The sequence below is a fragment of the Seriola dumerili genome, unplaced genomic scaffold (genome assembly GCF_002260705.1).
Source record: "Seriola dumerili isolate Sdu_G_001 unplaced genomic scaffold, Sdu_1.0 BDQW01000110.1, whole genome shotgun sequence".
Lineage (NCBI taxonomy): Eukaryota > Metazoa > Chordata > Actinopteri > Carangiformes > Carangidae > Seriola > Seriola dumerili.
The window spans coordinates 2,494,504-2,513,747 of NW_019174365.1; the positions used below are offsets into that span (position 1 = coordinate 2,494,504).

Consider the following 19,244-nt stretch of genomic DNA (forward strand, 5'->3'; position numbering starts at 1 on the left):
AGTGCATATGTGAGTGTTTCTCTGTGTGCGTGCTGCACTGGACTTTGCCGTTGCCCTTTTCCAGGTATCAATTTTGAGGCATGTGTGTGTGTGCGAATGTGAGCAGAGGCTCTTTGATGGAAGATGATACAGTGCATAACGGTCAGGCTGGCCTTTCGAGTAGCCAGCTTACCTGATACTATCTGACGCATCTCTCTCTACCACTCAGACTCAAACCCATTTACTCGCAGACACATACACATATATTTCAGGTGAATATTTCAGAAGAGCAAGGACCTCTCTGCCCTCTGAACTCGGGTGCCCGACATCTCAAAGCTGCTTGGTAGCCACACCCATTTGCATGGGTGTGGCTACCAAGCTCTGACACAAATGCAAGAGATGTGAGCTGCGAGAGCTGTTTGAGGACATAAAATGGGATGACATTTTTCTTTCTCCATCTTTTCTACTTGTATAATATGCGGAATATGTGGAAAATGGCTTCTTCATTTAAATATTGGAATTATTTGCATACATACATGGCCTTCCAAGTCACAGTGTTGAGTCTCTATTCCAGTTTTTACTGTCTCAATTCTGTCTCAATGGATTATTCAAAGGATCAAGCAGTCAGGAGAGGATTTCAAGAGTTAAGCACATGGATAATTATTCTCTTTCTCCTTAAATAGCGCCGAAGAAAGCCCACTCCTTTAGTGCCGGTTAATGTAGTAACTCTACTTCAGACACACTGTTTAACACCAACAATTACACATGACAGAAATCTCAAACAGCTTTAAGATTGACAGATTTTCTGAGCAAGATTCAGAGAAATCACAAGAGCCCAAAGACACAGAATCTCTGGAGCCCTGGCACTGGTTTCTGTCCCCCATCCACAGGTGGGGAACGCAGTTTGAGCTGAGATCCGGACATTGTTGTGTGGTTGTGTGTGTGTACATACATGTGCGTGCGACCATCTGATATTATCTCACACCTCAGCATGCACTTGGCTTGACCTGAACGCTGGCAGAGGACAGGCATTTCAAAAATATGCTTATTCTCTCCCCCACAGTCCCTCACTTCCTCCCCCTCCCTTTTACTGTCACCCTTGCTCACATGCGCTCGCACAAACAAACACAATCAAAAAGGGGCAGCAGCGCATAGCTGACATATCCTGAGGCACCTTTTTACGCCTTTGACCCCCCACACAAACCTCCCACATGCAGATAACCAGCTAAAGTACACAGTTGACCTCTGGCATGGCTCAATTCTCTCCTTACTTGGGCTAAATCAATAGAGACAATTAGTTATTTCTAAAGCAACATTGGTAAAATTCCCTTTAGACCACATTTAAATGCCCAAACTGGAAAAACAAAAGCAACAAAATAAAGAAAAAATACATCTATAAGTATTTAGGTCACATTACAATCACTCCATTCAGCCTTAATGTGCATTATCTTATGTCATCTCATATAACCAAATCAATCCCTTTAAACAGTTAATGAGATTGTGAGAAGACATAAACCTGTAAACTGTAAGCCGTTTTGGCAATGCCAAGCTTCTACTGCAACAAAGGTGAGAGGATACCAAGTCTTACCAGCTGATAGTAATCATCTAATCTGGTTACCATTACCTCTGACTGGCCTGTACGTTGTAACAATAAATACAAATTCAGACAAATTCAGATGACTGCACCCAGTTTTAAACCTGTTCCTCTTATCACTGATAATCTGCTCTGCTATTAATTGCATTATTCACAATAACGGTCCACTGGCGCTATCATTGCCCCTGTGCGGAAATTGAGCACTTCGAGCCCTGCAATTAAAAAGGAATCAGAGCACTTACCACTTACAGCAAGGAGCGGCGAAGGCAAGGTGTGGGGGGTCGGAAGTTGTCAAATAATTGCTTGCTTCTGTCGTATCTGTAAGAATGTCATCGTTTGGGTTTTATTTTTGCTGTGCTGGTGTGCGGACGGTGGTTTGCTGGACGGTTTCTCTGCTCGGCGCGGCTGGTCACACTGTATCCGAGGCGCGGTGAGAGACGCGCTGTGGAGAGGAGAGGGAAGGAGGAGGGAGGGGAGGGGAGGAGGGAGGAGGGAGGAGGAGGAGGAGGAGGGGGGGGGGGCAGAGATGCGATTACTACTGGGCGAGGGTGCTTTTCAGCGGCATGGCAAGCAGCGACAACGTGTGGCCGTATGAGGCAAGCATGAGTAAACATACATTTCTTTTGTGTGAAGGAAAGGCGGATGGATCAAAGTGCATGAGTTAGACTCTGTTGGTCCGCAACAAGAACTAGCCAGCAACGTCATCCTCTGCCTGACAATAATAGCTATTGTGGGCCTAGTCTTCATAGCACCTGTATGCAAGGCTCAAAACCTGATTAGGGCAGAGGTACATGACCGGGATCAATCCGCTATGTGGCCCCAGGGCAAAAAAGTAGGTCCCTACTGCACAATGTAGCCTAAATATGTGAAAGGCAGCATTAAATGTGGCGCTAAAGGAATAGTTTGCAAATTTGGAAAATATGCTTATTTGCTTAGTTAGTTTGAGTTAGTTGTCATTTAGGTATAAAGCTAGAGTAAAGGTTAGCAGTTAACTATCTTAATTGATCATAAACAAAAAGTCATTGTCAAGAAATAATCTGTCATATAACTTTCAGTAAAACTGCAATTATTATTATTTAACTTTGTTTTTTTATATAATTCAACAAAGAAGATAAAACACGCTAATTTGTGAGCTTTAGGTAAGTGGATTTCTATTTATAAGTTTTTCTATTGCTACATAGCCAATATTAGTATTAACAGCTGTTTACTTATCAGTTGAGAAGAAACATTGCAAGTCCATCATCAAATTTCATCTCTCTACTCACCAAGAGCTTGTTTTGCTTCTATTTATATCACTTCTTTTCTTTTATTGAAGATAGCATGCTGACCAGCTCTAATACTGAGTTACCATAGCTCCCAGTCTGGCCTGAAGACATAACACTGCTCAGAGGATGAATTATAACCTCTTATATTGTAAACGCAACAATGGCTGAAGCTCTTGGCAAGACTGGTAAATAAATACCTGTTAATGCTAATGTGTAGCAGTAGCAAATCTTACAAATAGCTTCTTTAGAGTTAACCGACAGGTGTAGGGTTAAGAGTTATATTAATTATATAAATTGATTAATCCTCTCATTGAATATTCAGCAAGACAACAAATTAGCATATTTTGAAAAATGTCAAGTTATTCTTTTAAATTACTCTTACAGTCTTGACCAGTTGAGAGACTCCGATTTACTGGTGCATTTCTGCAAGCAAACATGAGTGAATCAAATCACTCCAAACTAACTGGCAAACAATAAAGAGGGTCTGTGGCTCCTATTGCACAGGCGGTAGTCCAGATTTGCAGAGGTGAAGAATACTTGATATAAAAAATTTTATGTAGGCTATATGTAGTGCCTTCTGATTGTCAGTATCCAACAGTTCTAACAGTGTGAAGTTTCTTCTATTAATCAACAGACTTACTGTAAAGCTATCTCGTCCAAACATCTCATCATTGTGAAGTTTTGAAAATTGACATTCTGAGAAACTGGATCATTTCACAGCAGAGTGTAGAGAAAACAGCTGCTTTTCTTATGCAACTGAGAATGATTCACAAAACACATTACTACACTAAATGGGATTTTAAAGAATGGAAAAAGAGTGAGAGTGGAAATTTGTGGTAGTTATAGCCCAGTGCAAGAGTGAGAAGTTTGCTTATTCTAACCTAGATAGCTGCTAAGCAATCATGGGCTCGGGTGGCTCCAGTGTTAAGGTTCACAGTTTTATCGACAGGATGTGCTATTGATATGTTTTTCTGTTTTGGTATTTTATACAATACAGTTGCAGACTTGAAACTTGCTTTAGAGAAGTCATCCCTCACATTATTGCTGTCAAAGTTACATCATTGTAGCTCGGTCACCCCACCACGAATAATGTAACTTTGAAAAAAAAAAAAAAATGAAATACACTAAAACACTCAAAGCACGGTCTATTCCTGTCTGATGCAGTTCACAGATGCATGCGCACAGACACAGTGCTTCATTGTTTTCTTCTTTGCTCAGGGAGCATACAGCACAGTCTGCATTCACAGATAAAATGAATGTACTGGATGTAATGTAATGTAATTTTCTGCCCAGCACCTCGGTGCCACTTTAGTTCAAATGATCCAGGCCTCGCCCAATCTGGTCTCAAATACAGTACATATGTTTTCCGTCCTGACAGTGTTCAGTCACTACAGTGGGTTATTACTGTCAATGTGTTAGGAGAACGCGGTGCTCTGATTCTAATATAAACCCATAAACATGTGTAGCACAGAAACTCAGGTCCAGACCCTTGCAGGTGAAATATGTGCCACTCAGTCACCCATGCAGCAAGCCACTCAAATAGGCATAAATTAGAGGCCTTGGATCAATGCCCTGTCTCCCATAGGCGAACCGCTGTGGCACAACACAATCAATTCTATCCTGGGATTCATTGTTCCAATTACTAAGCCTCGTTCTCTGTTGCAACAGTAAGGAGGGTCGACTGGAATCAGCCCCCATCAAACATTAATACCAGCGCTGAATCCGAATCAGCTAATCGGCATTCTGTAGAGAGGGGGGATTCAAGTGGTGGTAGGAGCATCTGTTGCTGTCATCAGCTGATGTAGTGACCAAAATGGCCGTGTAATAGCAATGAACACAATGTGTGTTTAAGTACTGTATGTCATAAAAAAAATACTGATCTGGAGAAGCCAGCAAGGGGGGGGGATTTCAATAACTGCAGGCAGAAGTTATAAATCAAAGGATTGATCGGTTCAGCACTCCGACATACATGCACAGCTGCACTACATGGTCTAAATGGGGAATTAACAAGACAGACTGCCCCTATTTCCCCTATGGAAAAGTGTGTTAAATGTACTAGAGCAGCATATACAGTGTATGTCTGTTCCATCTTGCTATAGTCAGGTCAGACTCATTGAATTACAGTACGTATTATGGTCATGTGACCGGGTTTGTGTAAGATATGATATCACAGGAGGGTGGGGCAGGTTGAGGATTAAAGCAGGAGTGTGCACAGTAGATGACAGGTGTGTGTGTGTGTGTGTGTGTGTGTGTGTGTGGTTCAGTGTCTCTAAATCCAGGCTCCCTCCTGGGAATACTGAACAATCCCCAGGAGGGAAAGAGGAGGAAGTGACTTCATTCACAAATGCACTATTAAACACAACAGGTCAGATGAGTGAAATTTGATCATTTATTTTATAGAATTTCATTGCACAACTTTACACAGGTAGTAATGTACACCTGAGTGATTAAATGTTCCCAGTAAAACATTCTGTGTTTGACTGTGTCATCCAAAGACCCATCCCTCATCTTTATTATTGCTGTGATCCGCTCTGTGCAGCTCATGCACACATTACATAAACACAGGCAGACTCACAAGTTGATTAGATCTGCTTATTTACTGTTGTATAATACTGGAATATATTGTATATACTGGAAATAAGGATTCAGAAATGCCTATAGTATCTCAGTTAGATGAATTTAAGAGTCACCGGATGGCAATTGAAGCAAGTTTCACTAAAATGAGCACGCAAGTCTCTATTTTAATCGTTCATTAATCTGTTGAATTATTTATGCATTATCTGCAGGGGGTGGGTGGGAGGTTACTGCTGCCAGACTGAGAAGTAGGAGAGAAAATTACTATGTTGCACACTGTTGCTGGCAGTTAATGCTGTGTTACCATTTATAGGTAGGCATAAAATCGTATTAGCTGTGTGCACAATGCTTCTGACCCAACTGTGAGACTTGGACTTGGGATGATTCAACACACAAAAACACACTAGGACACACACAGCTCAGTTGCACCCCTTGCCGATATCACAAATTCCCTGTCAGCTGAAAATATGCTCCAGTCAGCAGAGCTGTAACCCCTATAGCAGCAAAATAGCTTAGTGGCGTCTCTTTGTCGCTGTATTCCTCTTCCTTGTGGTCCCTCTGGGTTCTCAACACCTAATGAATACGCATTGAATAGCTTACTCACTCATTGTCATCTGCGCTGTACCGCGCTTTCCTCTCTTCTACTGGATTAAGGCCGACAAGCTGATATAGATGGATGGTTTGAGTGGGTAGTGGACGATGGGCCTCGGTTCAGTCGTTTCAATATTGTGTCACATTGCAGTCTGAGTAAAAAAATAAACAGAGGGAGAGTAATATTTACCCTGAAGAAACAAACCACCTCTACCTTTCAATTTAGTCCTATGGTACACAGTTATTTACACTTGCCTAGTATCTCTTTGTGCTCAAATGTTGTAAAGCCAGAGGTATTTTGGGGCTTGTATTCTGACACCCTCTCCTGGCAGAGTTGTGTAATTACAATCTTCACAAAAGGAACCCCACTGATGTAGGATTGCAGTATGTGTGTTAAAGGACTTTTATTCTCAGCTGAAGCACTCAGTGAAATACATTTGTAGGTAAGAAGACATTGTGTCTGAATTGCTGCAAGAGATTTGTGTTTGCAACCAAGTTCAAGGCATGTTTTTAATGCTTTGCTGTCATAACCATATTTTAAAAGTTTTATCTCCATGAGTATGCAAGTATATGTATACTAAACACATACACATACATGAATATGAACACTACATAATCATGGAGATGAAACTTTTCTCATCAACTTCTCATATCAACAAATGTAAAACCCAGAGTCCTGCCTCACAGCATCCAAACTGTGTATTTTAAGACACTCAATAACACTAATATAGTATTTTATGATGAGACAATTTAAAAATATATACTGCAGCTGTACATGATGTATACTTTGTACAAAATAGAACCAAAGCAAGTTTCCCCAGCTGAAATTGATAGTATTTTAAGTATTGAGCTGATTTAATTATTTCAATATCAGCTGTATGTTAAAAACAACAAATTAATGAATTTGGATTTAACAAAAGCTCTATGCAGAAAAAAATGTTTGCATAAATTATAAGTCTTTATTTCAAAAATTTTGTAAACTTTCCGCCCATATCATACCACCAGCATGTCGGCTGGAGGAGGTTTTAAAGGAATCTGACCGAGAGTGAACCTTTTAGCCTTAAACTGATTCAGTTCCTCTGGAGACAGTTTGCTCTCAGGTGAAAACAGACCGTCCAACGCCCCACCAGCAGACCCAGCTCCTGCTACAGGTGCAGCAGCTGCTGCCCCAAACCCTCCACTCATCTGTCCAAAACCACTGCTGCTTCCTGCTTGTGCTTCAGCTCCAAAACCACTCCCAAATCCTCCTCCGGTATTTGCTGTAGAGGAGAAGCTGAAGCCTGAGGCAGAGCCAAATCCTGAAGTGGCGCCTGGTTTATTGGTGTTTGGGGCAGCGAAGGAGAAAGTTGAAGCTGAAGAAGCAGCGGAAGAACCAAATCCTGAAGGAGGTTGTGTAGGAGCTGCTATGGCACTACTGAAGCCTGTTGAAGATGACGGTGCAGCTGAGGAACCAAATCCGCTACTTGGAGCAGCAAAGCTGAAACTGTTGGGCTGCACTGGTGGTGGAGCCCCAAAGTCTACATGGTCAGACAGACATTAGAGATAAAACGGGAGAAGTGGTTATTATGGATTTGATTCCCTCAGCAGTGTATTCTGATAGGACAAAAAGCTTGTTATATGCATTTTCTTCAATAAATCTGCTCAACTCAAATCTAGATGCATTCATGTGATTGGTTCCACACAAATCAGCCACTTGACTGGAATCTCAAACACTGTACTACATTTAGTCTAATCATCTGTTCAAGCACTGGATTCATGACAGATTAGGAAAACTGAATGCAATAGTTCTTTCTTGCAGAGAATGAAATGATACCATTCTCATATGTGTCTGTTCAATAGGAAGCAACAGCCAGCAGCTAGCTATCTTAGTGTAGCACAAAGACTGGACGTTACATCTCTTTATTAAATTTGTTTTTTAAGAGGGGCTACTTCTGGGCTGTGAAGAATCTCTTCCTTTATTATTTTGTAAGAAAGCAAATTAGAATATTTCATAAAATGTTGAATTTATGCCCTTATACTGTTACATTAAGCAATGTTTAATCTTAACCTTTGCTTCCAAAATCAGATGTAGAGGATCCAAATCCAGTCGCTGTCACTGAACCAAAGCCACTTGAAGATGCCTCAGGTGCTGGGTTGTTTAACTCTGCGAGCTGCAGGGAAAATAAACATATTAAATATCAAAACATGTTCACTGTATTTAAAAAAGGCCATGCAGAAAAACATATAGGAATATTGTTACAGTGACTGTATGAGTGTTTTACCAAAGCTGCGCGTGTGGCTGGATTCATAACCTTCAGTTCCTGGACTCTGCTTCTCCACTGGTTGAGCAACTGATTGACACCATTAATCTAAAACACATGAAACAGGTTTTTCTTAAGACTGCAAATTTTCAAATTCCTGCAATTCATTATTTTACATTTGAACAAACACTGGATTAATTCAAGATCATGTGACAAAATATTGAAATACATTAACCTTATTGAAATGAATAAGAATTTCACAGAAGCTAGTGCCCTCTTGACTTTCTTATTGGCCTGAAGACAAATATTACGAACGACATTAATTAGTAACACTTCACTTACATAGCCCTGCAGATCTCCTGAAGCTCTTGTGGAGTAATACTCCAGCCTGAGCTCCTCTGGTGAGAGATCAGTGAAACCTGAAGAAGATAAAAAATAAAATTTCTTGGTGATTGATACAATAAACCCATCATTTACAACTAGTGGTAGGGCTACAAATGACAACAGAAATCATGTAATTAAATGTATATTTGATACAGACCACTTAAAGGTGCCTTGGAGTTAGAATAACATGAGAAGCACCACTGCCGTGAACTCTCCCAAACCTCTATGTCCATCTGAATGATCTCCCTGGGTGATCATGAGACAGACATCACACTTGAATTAATTTCTCATGACAGATAAACATTCATTTTAATTCTGCACATCTTAAAAAACATGCAGACTCACAGTTTTTTGTCATCATCTTCATCACCAGCTGTTCCTCCTCCTCTTCCTCCCCTGTCAAAGTTGCTGGGAGTGTTCAGCGCTGAAAATCTGTTGAAGCTGAACTCTGAGCTCTTCACGTTATCTCTTCTCCCTCCACCTCCTCCTCCTCCTCTGCCCCAGTCATTTCCTCCTCCACGACCCCAGTCATTCCCTCCTCCACCTCCTCTACCCCAGTCAGCTCCTCCTCCGCCTCCTCTACCCCAGTCAGCTCCTCCACCTCCTCCTCCGCCTCCTCTACCCCAGTCAGCTCCTCCACCTCCTCCTCCGCCTCCTCTACCCCAGTCAGCTCCTCCACCTCCTCCTCCGCCTCCTCTACCCCAGTCAGCTCCTCCACCGCCACCTCCACCTCCTCCTCGGCCCCAGTCATCACCTCCGTGAGATGAGAAGGATGAAGGCTGGATATACCCTCCTTTTTGCTGGTTAGGATTAACCCAAACTCGGTTCCCAAATCCTGAAACACATGCAAACCAATACCAGTCAATTTCAAGTTCCATTTCCACTGTATTTACAATAACTATAGCATGGTTGTCCATCTTGAAAGAGGGATACTTCCTCTGATTCTCCTTTTTAACAGCCCAATAAATTTTTTTTTTGCATGTGTGTGTTTTGTGCTAGTGTATGTGAGTACTATGTTTCCTTATGAGAATTGAGGGTCTAAAGCTATATATGTTATACAGATTGTAAATCCCTGAGATATATTTGTGATTTTGGCATTCATAAATAAAATGAACATGAACATTATATTTGTGAGCAGAAAACAGGAAATATTGGTTACTTCTACTCAGTCTTACTTCCCAATTCTCACTATCTTTAGCTGCCCCGTAATGCTTGTTTATTTATATTTACTAGCATTGCTTGCTGTCCTCACATTGTGAATTCAAACTGGTCACAACACTGGTAAGACTCTGTCTGTTTCACATAAAATAAAACCAGAATACAAAGTCTCTGTAAGTCACCAATGCAGCCAACATTATACACAACACTGGGCATGTTTGATGGCTGATGCTGATAAAATTAATCATCTTTACACTCAGTTGCCATTTTATAAGGTATATGCAACTAATGTAGTCTCGTGCGACTACCTGGAAATACTAACTTTACCTTCATGAAGGTTATAATGTTCAGTTTGTTTGTTCGTTTGCTGAACCTGCTGTAGTTTGTGGTGCTGTTTCTACTATTCACTCTAGCTTTACTGAAATGGTAGTTGAGGTTAAGTTCAAATAAAATGCTTGAGTCGACTAGCTAGCTAACGTAACAACACACAATGGACCAGAAACGAAAGTTAACAACCACTTGGTCTGTAACTGTTACCACACAACGGACCTGCTTACCGAAAAACAACACTATGAGAAGATTAAGTTCATATTTATTTCTCGTCAACGTTACCTCCACCTCCTCTGGACTGCTGCTGACCAGAAGAGCGGCTGTAGTTGTTGTTGTTGTATCCTCCTCCACCTCCTCCACCACCACCACCACCACCACCTCCTCCTCCTCCCCCTCCTCTGCTTCCTCCCCTCGGATGCTCATTCCAACATTTTTCGCCGTAACGACAACGACCCTGAAGAAAAAAGTTGCACACTGTCATTTTTCACTTAGTGTTGTCTGTGTCAAATCCAGCCTTTATCCTCTGAGCTACAAATGGCTCCCTCCCGCTCTCCACAATGTTTTCATGCGACTCACGACGAGGCGGCGGCACACGCTCGGGTCGCAGCAGATTGACGTCAGCGTTGACCGTCGTGAAGCACCAGCAACAACAGCGACCCCACGTGGCAGTGGAGTTAATTTTCAGTAACTGGAGCTGTTGATGTCAGGAAAAAAAGACAACAGGCCCGTCATCCAGTCAGCAGTTCCTCCATAGGAATGTTTTCAGGAGCAAGAGCAGGAGTTTCCGCATAGCTGTTAAATGTCATACTTTGCACCACAGAAGATATAAAATGTGACAAACTGTCTACTTCATGGGCTGGCAGCATACGCTTTTTGGTTATTTAATGTCCTTTTTGTGGTCATTTTATGTATTTTAACTGAGCTCTATGATTTTTGATCAAGGAATATTAACTGCTATTTCATACAGAGGATCTTGCCAGGGGCCGCCTGACTTGTCAGGACCCAGGTCCTGTGCCCAATAGGCCCATTTGGTCATCCATCTATGTGTCAGCCACTTTTTCCCCATGCCACACACCATACATCGATACCCTGTCATCTCTAAGTTCCCTTGAAATATAACAGCTCCATTACATGCTCAGAGATGAGATCAGAACCCAGGTTTCCTGTGTCTTAAGTTTATTGTAATTTGATTAAACACAAACTTTTAGAAATACTGTATGCATCATGTGACACTGATATATACTATTTAAGATCTTTAAACAACAAGATATGTTGTAACAATGTATTTGCCAATATAATTTACTGATGCAAATTGGTAACATTTCTATCAAATTCAGAAATGGTTTGTATTTTTCAGTAAGTGTACCTAATAAACTGGCACCTGCATGCACAAACTAATAATAATAGACAGCGATGTAAGTTGTACCGCCCGAACAGGTGCAGCAAATAGCTTCAGAGATTTTAATGATTCATGGTCTGTGAACACATACACGCACTATACTGACAAAAGCTGTAATCAGCCATAAGTGAAAACACCTGTGGGCATGTTGTGTATGAGCATAAAACTTCTGTACAATTGTACAGAAGTGAGCACAAGAGTCCGGTATATATCTAACACTTGAGAGAAATGGTTGGTATTTTCAATAAAGAAGTTAACTTCCTGGAAAGTCAAAGTGTTAACTGCACTGAAGTGCTGTAAAATAACTACATTGGGGTCCACCCAGTCAGGGCAGCAGCACACCATTCATCAAGGTTTACACACCTTGTCATGATTAATTATTCACTCATTTTTATCCAACTTCATGTAGGCTAGATAATAATTATGCAGGCACTAAAAGACTGTTCTTTGGGATCTTAGTAATAAAAATAAAAATCTTAAAATAAGACAAGATTTTTAATAAGAGTTTCAATTGTCTGTTGTTTTCACCACAGAGCACAATAGTTAACTTCAAAAGTAAAAAATTTCCTTGAATATTTTTATATAGCCTACTTTATTTGCAATTTAGGTATGACACAGATTTAAATGCAAAGATTTTTTCTAAATTATTGTATGCCTTCATATAGGATAAAGTGAAGCTTTTTTTCAAGTAACAATAAATTACGATGTTAACTGTCAAATAGGAAAGTCGCCCATGCCATTGAAAAGATAGCTTCATAAAACTATTGCTCATGTATAAACACACATAAACTTCATTAAAAAATATAAGTTCTCCATTTTAAAATAATACAATATTTTTGGTATTCAATATATAATGTTTCTGTTAAATACAGATAGTTTCATAACAATTTGATTATAAGCAGTAGCAGCAATAAAATGCAGTTTCATTCAAAATCAAAATCCTAGCAAGAAGAGGTGAGCAACACTTTTCAGCACACTGTAGAAATGTTGATTTTGTGTACCGTTGGCAAGCATCAAATTTCACATTTTGCTGTTAAGTGAAAAACATGAAACCTATGACCTATGAATCTTTCTTAAGAAATAAGAACTGTTTTCAGCTTAATCACGGGTTTTTCTCAACTTACTAATCAACAACATTCATTTGAATGTGAGCTAAAACTGAATAAATAAAAACAACTGAATTTATACTAAACAATAATAAACTTTTGGAAATATTTATCCAAAGTGCCTGATCAAGTACCAAACATGGTTCATTGATGTGTCTCAGTGAGACAGAGCTGCACTACAGTATGGCAAGTCATTACATAAAATATATATCGATTTTTTTTAAATATACAAAAAATGAAGTGCTTTTTGCTGTAAGTGTGCTTTAAGTAACAAAAATATATATAGGAAAAGTAATATAACAATATTCTCTGTATAATAATGTAACAAATATCAAGCAACATTAAAAAAACAATAATAGTAAAATATAAAGATGTTAGGAAATTAACTACTGTAAGCGTCGACTCAACAAACTTTACAATAAAGAAAGAAATGGACAGAATATAGTCCATAAAAAAAAAGAAAAACAAGTGTGCATGCAGAAACTCCTCCTACTTCAGCCCAGTGCACAGCAAAGACAATCCATGTGTGCTGAGGCAGAGGATCAAAGGCAGAGCTTCTGCTTTATCTCCTGTCTCCGTCCACAGACTCTCAGCGTTTCTCTTCAGTGTTACATTGGTGGAGCTGAGCAGCTGTTCTGCCAGCTGGAAAGTTTGGTTGTCCTGCAGCAGGATGGGAAGACGCTGGATGGAGAGAGTCCCGCTGCTCTCCTTTAACCTGCACATCTGGTGAAACATTTAGATGGACAGATAGATAAATAACTCTTTGTTGTAAAGTCTTGGTTTTAAGGATTAAATCTTATCTTTCTTAAAGGAATGGTGCAACATTTTGTGAAATGTGCTTACTCACTTTTCTTGCAGAGAGTGAGATTAGAGGATCTCTACCCCCACATGTTTGCACATTAAATATAAGCTACAGCCAGCCACTAGTTAGCTTAGTTTAGCATAAAGACTGGAAACAGATGGAAAGAGCTAGTATGGCTCTCTGCAAGACAGCCAATAATCATATTCCCCATAATACTGAACCATGCCTTTAAAACAAATGAACGTTCTTATCTATAACAGCTAACAATTTAAAGATGTGCAATGAGTGAAACAAGCTAACTAACCAGTGTGTTGAAGGCCTCCAGAAAATCAGCACGGCTCTCACTCAGAAGGCTCAGTGTTTCATCAGGCAACTCTAAAACAACATTAAACACATCAAGATTAAATGATAGAAAATCATTTATAGCGTACCACCATGTGTTGCTCAGAGCACAGTGAGGAAAATGTTTATAGCCCTCAAGGTTGGGAGTTTCCTCTCACCTTCCATAGCACTGACCAACAGGTGAGTTGCATTCAGGTGCGCAGGACTGGCAGCCTGGCTGCACTCGCTATGAATGTCTAAGCTGAGTCGATCCATATCTTGGTTGGCCATATCGAGTGTGTCATCACCACACAACTTCGCCAGCTGACAGAAAGAGAGGCACAGAGATGCGGGAAAATGGAGAAAACAGAAAATGTAAAAGCAGAGGAATGGTTTGAGATATCTGCCTCAATATGTCTAGGATAGAATAAACAGTGGGTTTGGGAAAGTGTCCCTTTGGGTTAGTTGACTTGTCACACAGTTACCCTGTAGGGATTAACCCAAACCCTGGTGTGCTGTCTTGATGTTGGGGTAATGCCATTATGTCACTCACCACACACTGCAGGTATGACAGAGCAGTTCTGTCCCTCATTGTCTCTTGTAACTTCTTGAACAAGGCGCATCTAGTTGACTGGTTGAGCTCTGCCAGTGGAGACAAGTCCATCTCCTGTGATCCTGTCAGAGAGTGGGAGATACTCCATCAGATTTTAAGCTGAGGCTACACTGACACAATATTTGCTTGGTACTAGCATCAGTCATCTTCCTTTGACATGACGGCTGCACCACACTGGATGGTTTAGAGAACAACCTCGCTCACAACTGTTTGACTTTTTTATTATTAGGTATTATAAAGCACTTTAGGTATTTGCTCATTATAAACTAAACAGTGAGATAAACAATGCTCAACATACATCTATCCATGTAAGCCATGTCTATTTTGGTCAACATATAATTCCCATTTGTTTTTGATATTCCAAATTTTTTACCTACAAGTATTTACCAAGGTCTTGTAAACTCAACCTGTTACCATAATTATTGAACGTATTATGCAACCAAATTTGATGACACATGCACATATCAATTCTGACAAATCCTGCAAAATTTGATGACTTTTTGCCCATAAGTTAGGTAGATAGTTGTAGGTGGTGCTACAGCAACATAGAGAATTTAATAATAAAAAATAAAAATAATTGATTTTGATGCAGATCCAAATCCAAATGCTGATTAACTAACAATTAATAATTCCATGGTGTGTATTATAGTTCAGTTTAGTCCCAGTTTTTACTAACATTTCAGAACAAATTACAATTGCAACTTCTGATGCAACAGTTCATTGGATCCGCATTGTCATGTGTGTATTGGAGAAAAGGAACCTGCTTCAGGTCTGTTATTTCACTTCCTCAAAATATGGGGATTGTTAATGGAATCTGAATAACTGTAATTTCTTTGTCATCAACGGGTTACTAGCTAAATGTTTGAGTGAATGACTGTATGGAGGGATGGACTAGGACACTGGTGATTACAAGTCATAGGAGAAACATTTGTTAGTTACCTAGTGATTTAGTTTTGCTGTGTATGTGTGTATGTATGGTATGTGTACACATACGTGTGTATTTTTTTTGTTTGTTTGTTTTTTCTTTTTCTCTTCTTTCTCTCCTCTCCTTTAATTTATCAGTATTTCTCCTGAGCTTATCCACTCTCATACTTGTGTATGACATGTCTTGGTTGTTTGAAAAAGTAATAAAGAGAGTGTTTAAAAAAAATGTTTGAGTGAATGGATACAAACCATTTTGCAGTGTTGGAACATTCTCTCCATTGCATTTGCCATCCACAACATTCAAGGAATCCTGGGATGGCCAGGTGTCTGACTCAAAACCTCCTATAGTGCCAGGTTGCAGGCATATATCTAAAAATACACACAACATCACAGGTAAGCGCAGAGAGGAGGAAACACAGGTGCGGTCAATTGGATGCATGCACCTATAACACAGGCACAGTACACAGGCATATTAGCAAAGACGAAATGAACATTAGCCTGTTGTAACACCCATAATAGAGAAATTATCCTATGATTCACTCTTTCGTCACACACACTCACGCACATGCACAAACACACGCACACACACACACTCACCATAGTGTCCATTCTTTTTAATCTCTAGTTCCAGGATGCTGTATGCAATGACGGTGTCAGAGGGGATCTCCAAAGAAACATCACTGTCCATCTCAATGTTGTTGGTGTCCTTCACACACACCTGAGGATACACATATAAACACATACACATACACAGGTGTGATTTATAGAGACTGATATTGACTGCACTATTTTGGAGGATGAAGCTCTGGTATCTGTGTAATTAGACTTTTGACAATTTTACAGCAACAAAAAAATACAGATATTCAGTGTTTCCCCCAATAATGAAATCAACCTACCAAATATACGTAAATGTATAAAATGATCATATATGTAATAATGAATTCCCATCCACACCTACCTTAACAGAGCTCCCCAGGATGTCCAGCAGCCCGACCACGCCCTGAAAGATGCACTGCTCCTTCTTCGTCTGGGTGATGGAGCAGGAGTTGGTGGTGACAATCCTCTCCTTCACGACTGCGAGCACATCAGCCCGCTTCTCCAGCTGCTGCACCAGCACGTGCTGCATGTCCACCAGCCTGGAGAAGAGACAAACAGGTCTTAATCTACAAAAGCAAAGTGTGCATTTATGAAAAGGGGCAGGTATGAAACAGATCATGTAGAAACTCACTGCAGTGTATTCAAGGCTTATGACACTACTGATCTCTGTTAGTTGTGGTTAAGTCTTTGCATGACACTGGTCTGAGGGGTCAAATGTCTAATGTCTAACTACATTTTTAAACTGTTCACCTCATCAATGATAAAGTCATCATCCTGTTACCTTCTTCTGACTAGCCGCAGTGTGCAATCAGTATGAAAGGGAATTATTTATCACCTGCTTCTGGAGTCACGTAATAGCTTCTTCACATCCAGTTCCTCTTTTTTCAGCTTGCCAAAACATGATTGGAGCTTGGTAGTGCCCTGCCCCTCCAGCGCGACACTGACAGAGCCGGCCTTGGTTTTCAGCTTTCCGGAGAGTTTGTCACCAAACGTCCCCTTGTAGGTCAGGAATTCTGTCTCACACAATCCTGACAAGACATGTGGTATAAGATGTGTTTGAGAAATGCTCCATGCACTGTGAGGATATCTACTTTGTGAAAAATGTTACATATACGTATATATATATATATATATATATATATATGTATATGTAACATTTATATATATATATATATATATGTATATATATATATAATGGTCATATAGCTTTAATTTTTTTTTTTGTGCGTGCACACCTACATACCAGGACTAAGCGTTTTGTCACCCAGCAACAAGTCACTGAGGGTGAAATCCGTTGGTTGGTACTTGGGCCTTTGCCAGAACCAGAGGCGGTTGCGCTTGACGACGAGTGCCATGGGAACCAGTTTTTGGGAGTCATTTACTCGTGACACGTGGATGAGGCTTCCCTCTGGGTCAATCTGACGGACGAAGTTGGCAGTGGCCTTGGAAAACATGGCTTCAGTAAATGAAAACTGCAGACAGCTGAAAGAGAGAGAGAGAGAGAAACTTCTAAGGCTTCAATTTGAGTTTATTTTGTCCACTGGAAGGCATTGAGAGCAAAGACAAGAACTCTGAAGTGCTTTCACTGAAATGCTAAAGCACTAAGGGTGATTTCCAGTTGGTATTCTCCCTATATTTCCCCTCATGATAAAGTTTATGAAGGTTTGACAAATCCCAGCTAAGCAGATCCTGTATGGGTGCGTGAGTGAGCACCACATAACCCCAAAACCTCTGTTTTGTGTACTGCAACCAACTGTAGGCAGTGACTCACAAGGACCAAAGGAAGTCCCCCTGCATGTCATTAACATATTAGAGTGACCTCAGATAGGTCACACATGCAAACACACACACACACACACACACACACACACACACACACACACACACACACACACACACACCTCAGTGCGCTAATTGTGCTGGCTCAGTTTTCATAGCTTAAATATTTAAAGTAATCAGGCGTAAGGGGGATTTGTGCTGTGAGGGAAGAGAGGGAGAGAGAACAGAAGAAAGTTTGAGCTGTGTTCCTGCTGGTTTGGGTAATGTTAGAGGTAAACATAAGAATGAAACCTTGGCTGCGGGACTGACAAAACAGCCAGTAAGTGGGGAAATAAATGTAAAACAGAAGACCTCTGAATGAAATCAAGAATGTCACCACCCACTCTGAACAACATCACAAACTCCCCCTGACATGGTTTCAGTGTGTTGAGTCAGTTGGTTTGAATAATTAAAGCGTTGTCGTAACGTTAAGGACAACATTTCTCTAACCCCAAACTCGAATTCCCAAAGCTCAAAGATGCTGCTTCTAAATATTTTATGTATCTTTTGTTTAGAGTGATCTGGAGCGAGGAAACAAGATGGGGGGGGGGGGGGGGCATTAATAGAAATAGGGACATTTTTGAATAAACATATAGTACATGTGGTCAAGGTGGCATGCATACAAATGTCACCAGGTTTGGAGTATGTGTGAGCAAAGGTATAGTAACATGTGTTTGTCCAGTTATGTAAAGACAAATATAATGGTTGTTTAAGGCTGTTCACCGTAAAGCAAACACCTTTTAGAGAAGTAATACCCATGCTTTTCAATAATAGATACAGAATTACAGAATACATAACAATACACATTACTAGCATCGTTTAACGCAAATGTGACCTCAAATATTATCAGTTCAAATTAGCTACTGAACTGAAATGAACTGATTATAAACAGATGATAAAAAACACACACACACACACACACACACACACACACACACACACACACACACACACACACGCACGTGTGCCAGACAGAGCCCGAATAGTTCCCGGCAGCCCACTTATTCCGACATACCAGGCTGCACCGCGCGTGCCAGCACGATGAGATCAACTGCGCACGAGCCTTAAGGAGAACCTGTGACTCGTACTGTGAATTTTATTAGAGTGAAGATCATGTTTTGACCGCAAAAGCATAACAAACCGACCATGTTGGTTAGCTCGAGTAAACTAGACTAACAGTGGAGTCTCTTTTAGTCATTTTCTGTCTCCTACAGTCCGGATAAATGACTGTTAGTATAAATAAAAGATCTCTCTTACCTCAAATAAGATAACAAACAACTCTATGAAGATGACTTTACGTCGTGCGAACTGCGATCCTGTTTTCACTCCTGGATCGTCAGCCAGGTTGCCATGCGTAAAAGTAGACGAAGGTGTCCAAACGCAGAAGGAGTCCCCTGGGTTTCAGAGTGACACCTCTTTCACGGTATTAATTACAACACTAGGAGTAGTAAAAGGCAGAGCAACGATAACAGCGACGGAAACCAGTGATACTGACAGTGTTAGGTCAGAGCTGTGGCTGAGCGGTAGGGCTGTACAGTTGTCCACATGT

At 40.5% G+C, this 19,244-nt stretch overlaps 3 protein-coding genes across 4 annotated transcripts in view; all 3 read right to left on the reverse strand.

The window, feature by feature from the left end:
- Window positions 1–1,972, reverse strand: part of rims3 (regulating synaptic membrane exocytosis 3) — a 31,954-nt gene extending 29,982 nt beyond the window's left edge. The window contains exon 1 of one of the 2 annotated variants that reach the window (XM_022747033.1): window positions 1,823–1,972. The gene's annotated coding sequence lies outside the window, so the exon portion shown is untranslated. Of the gene's footprint in view, window positions 1–1,815 lie in introns of both variants that reach the window. The other variant, XM_022747032.1, reaches the window with a different exon arrangement.
- A 3,237-nt stretch (window positions 1,973–5,209) lies between these two features.
- Window positions 5,210–10,708, reverse strand: nupl2 (nucleoporin like 2). The gene is made up of 10 exons (XM_022747303.1): window positions 10,491–10,708; window positions 10,398–10,460; window positions 9,370–9,462; window positions 9,148–9,174; window positions 8,973–9,114; window positions 8,785–8,873; window positions 8,586–8,662; window positions 8,265–8,351; window positions 8,051–8,153; window positions 5,210–7,520 (listed from the first exon to the last, which is right to left on the reverse strand). The coding sequence occupies exons 1-10, from the start codon at window positions 10,594–10,596 to the stop codon at window positions 6,997–6,999; spliced, it is 1,311 nt and encodes a 436-aa protein (XP_022603024.1). The 5' UTR covers window positions 10,597–10,708; the 3' UTR covers window positions 5,210–6,996.
- Window positions 10,709–12,087: 1,379 nt separating this feature from the next.
- Window positions 12,088–19,244, reverse strand: LOC111222976 (non-syndromic hearing impairment protein 5-like). Its single transcript, XM_022746919.1, has 10 exons — window positions 18,953–19,244; window positions 17,121–17,359; window positions 16,713–16,905; window positions 16,239–16,416; window positions 15,878–15,998; window positions 15,530–15,649; window positions 14,297–14,418; window positions 13,923–14,067; window positions 13,727–13,797; window positions 12,088–13,343 (listed from the first exon to the last, which is right to left on the reverse strand). The coding sequence occupies exons 2-10, from the start codon at window positions 17,329–17,331 to the stop codon at window positions 13,110–13,112; spliced, it is 1,395 nt and encodes a 464-aa protein (XP_022602640.1). The 5' UTR covers window positions 17,332–17,359; window positions 18,953–19,244; the 3' UTR covers window positions 12,088–13,109.

Coding starts and splice junctions, on each gene's coding strand:
- nupl2 (XM_022747303.1), bottom strand. CDS start 10,596: ATGACAGTGTGCAACTTTTTTCTTCAGGGTCGTTGTCGTTACGGCGAA. Junction 8,874..8,972: donor GAAGATGATGACAAAAAACT/GTGAGTCTGCAT, acceptor ATGATCACCCAG/GGAGATCATTCAGATGGACA. Junction 8,154..8,264: donor CAGCCACACGCGCAGCTTTG/GTAAAACACTCA, acceptor TTTTCCCTGCAG/CTCGCAGAGTTAAACAACCC.
- LOC111222976 (XM_022746919.1), bottom strand. CDS start 17,331: ATGTTTTCCAAGGCCACTGCCAACTTCGTCCGTCAGATTGACCCAGAG. Junction 16,417..16,712: donor TTACGTGACTCCAGAAGCAG/GTGATAAATAAT, acceptor TCTCTTCTCCAG/GCTGGTGGACATGCAGCACG. Junction 14,068..14,296: donor TGTCATACCTGCAGTGTGTG/GTGAGTGACATA, acceptor TCTTTCTGTCAG/CTGGCGAAGTTGTGTGGTGA.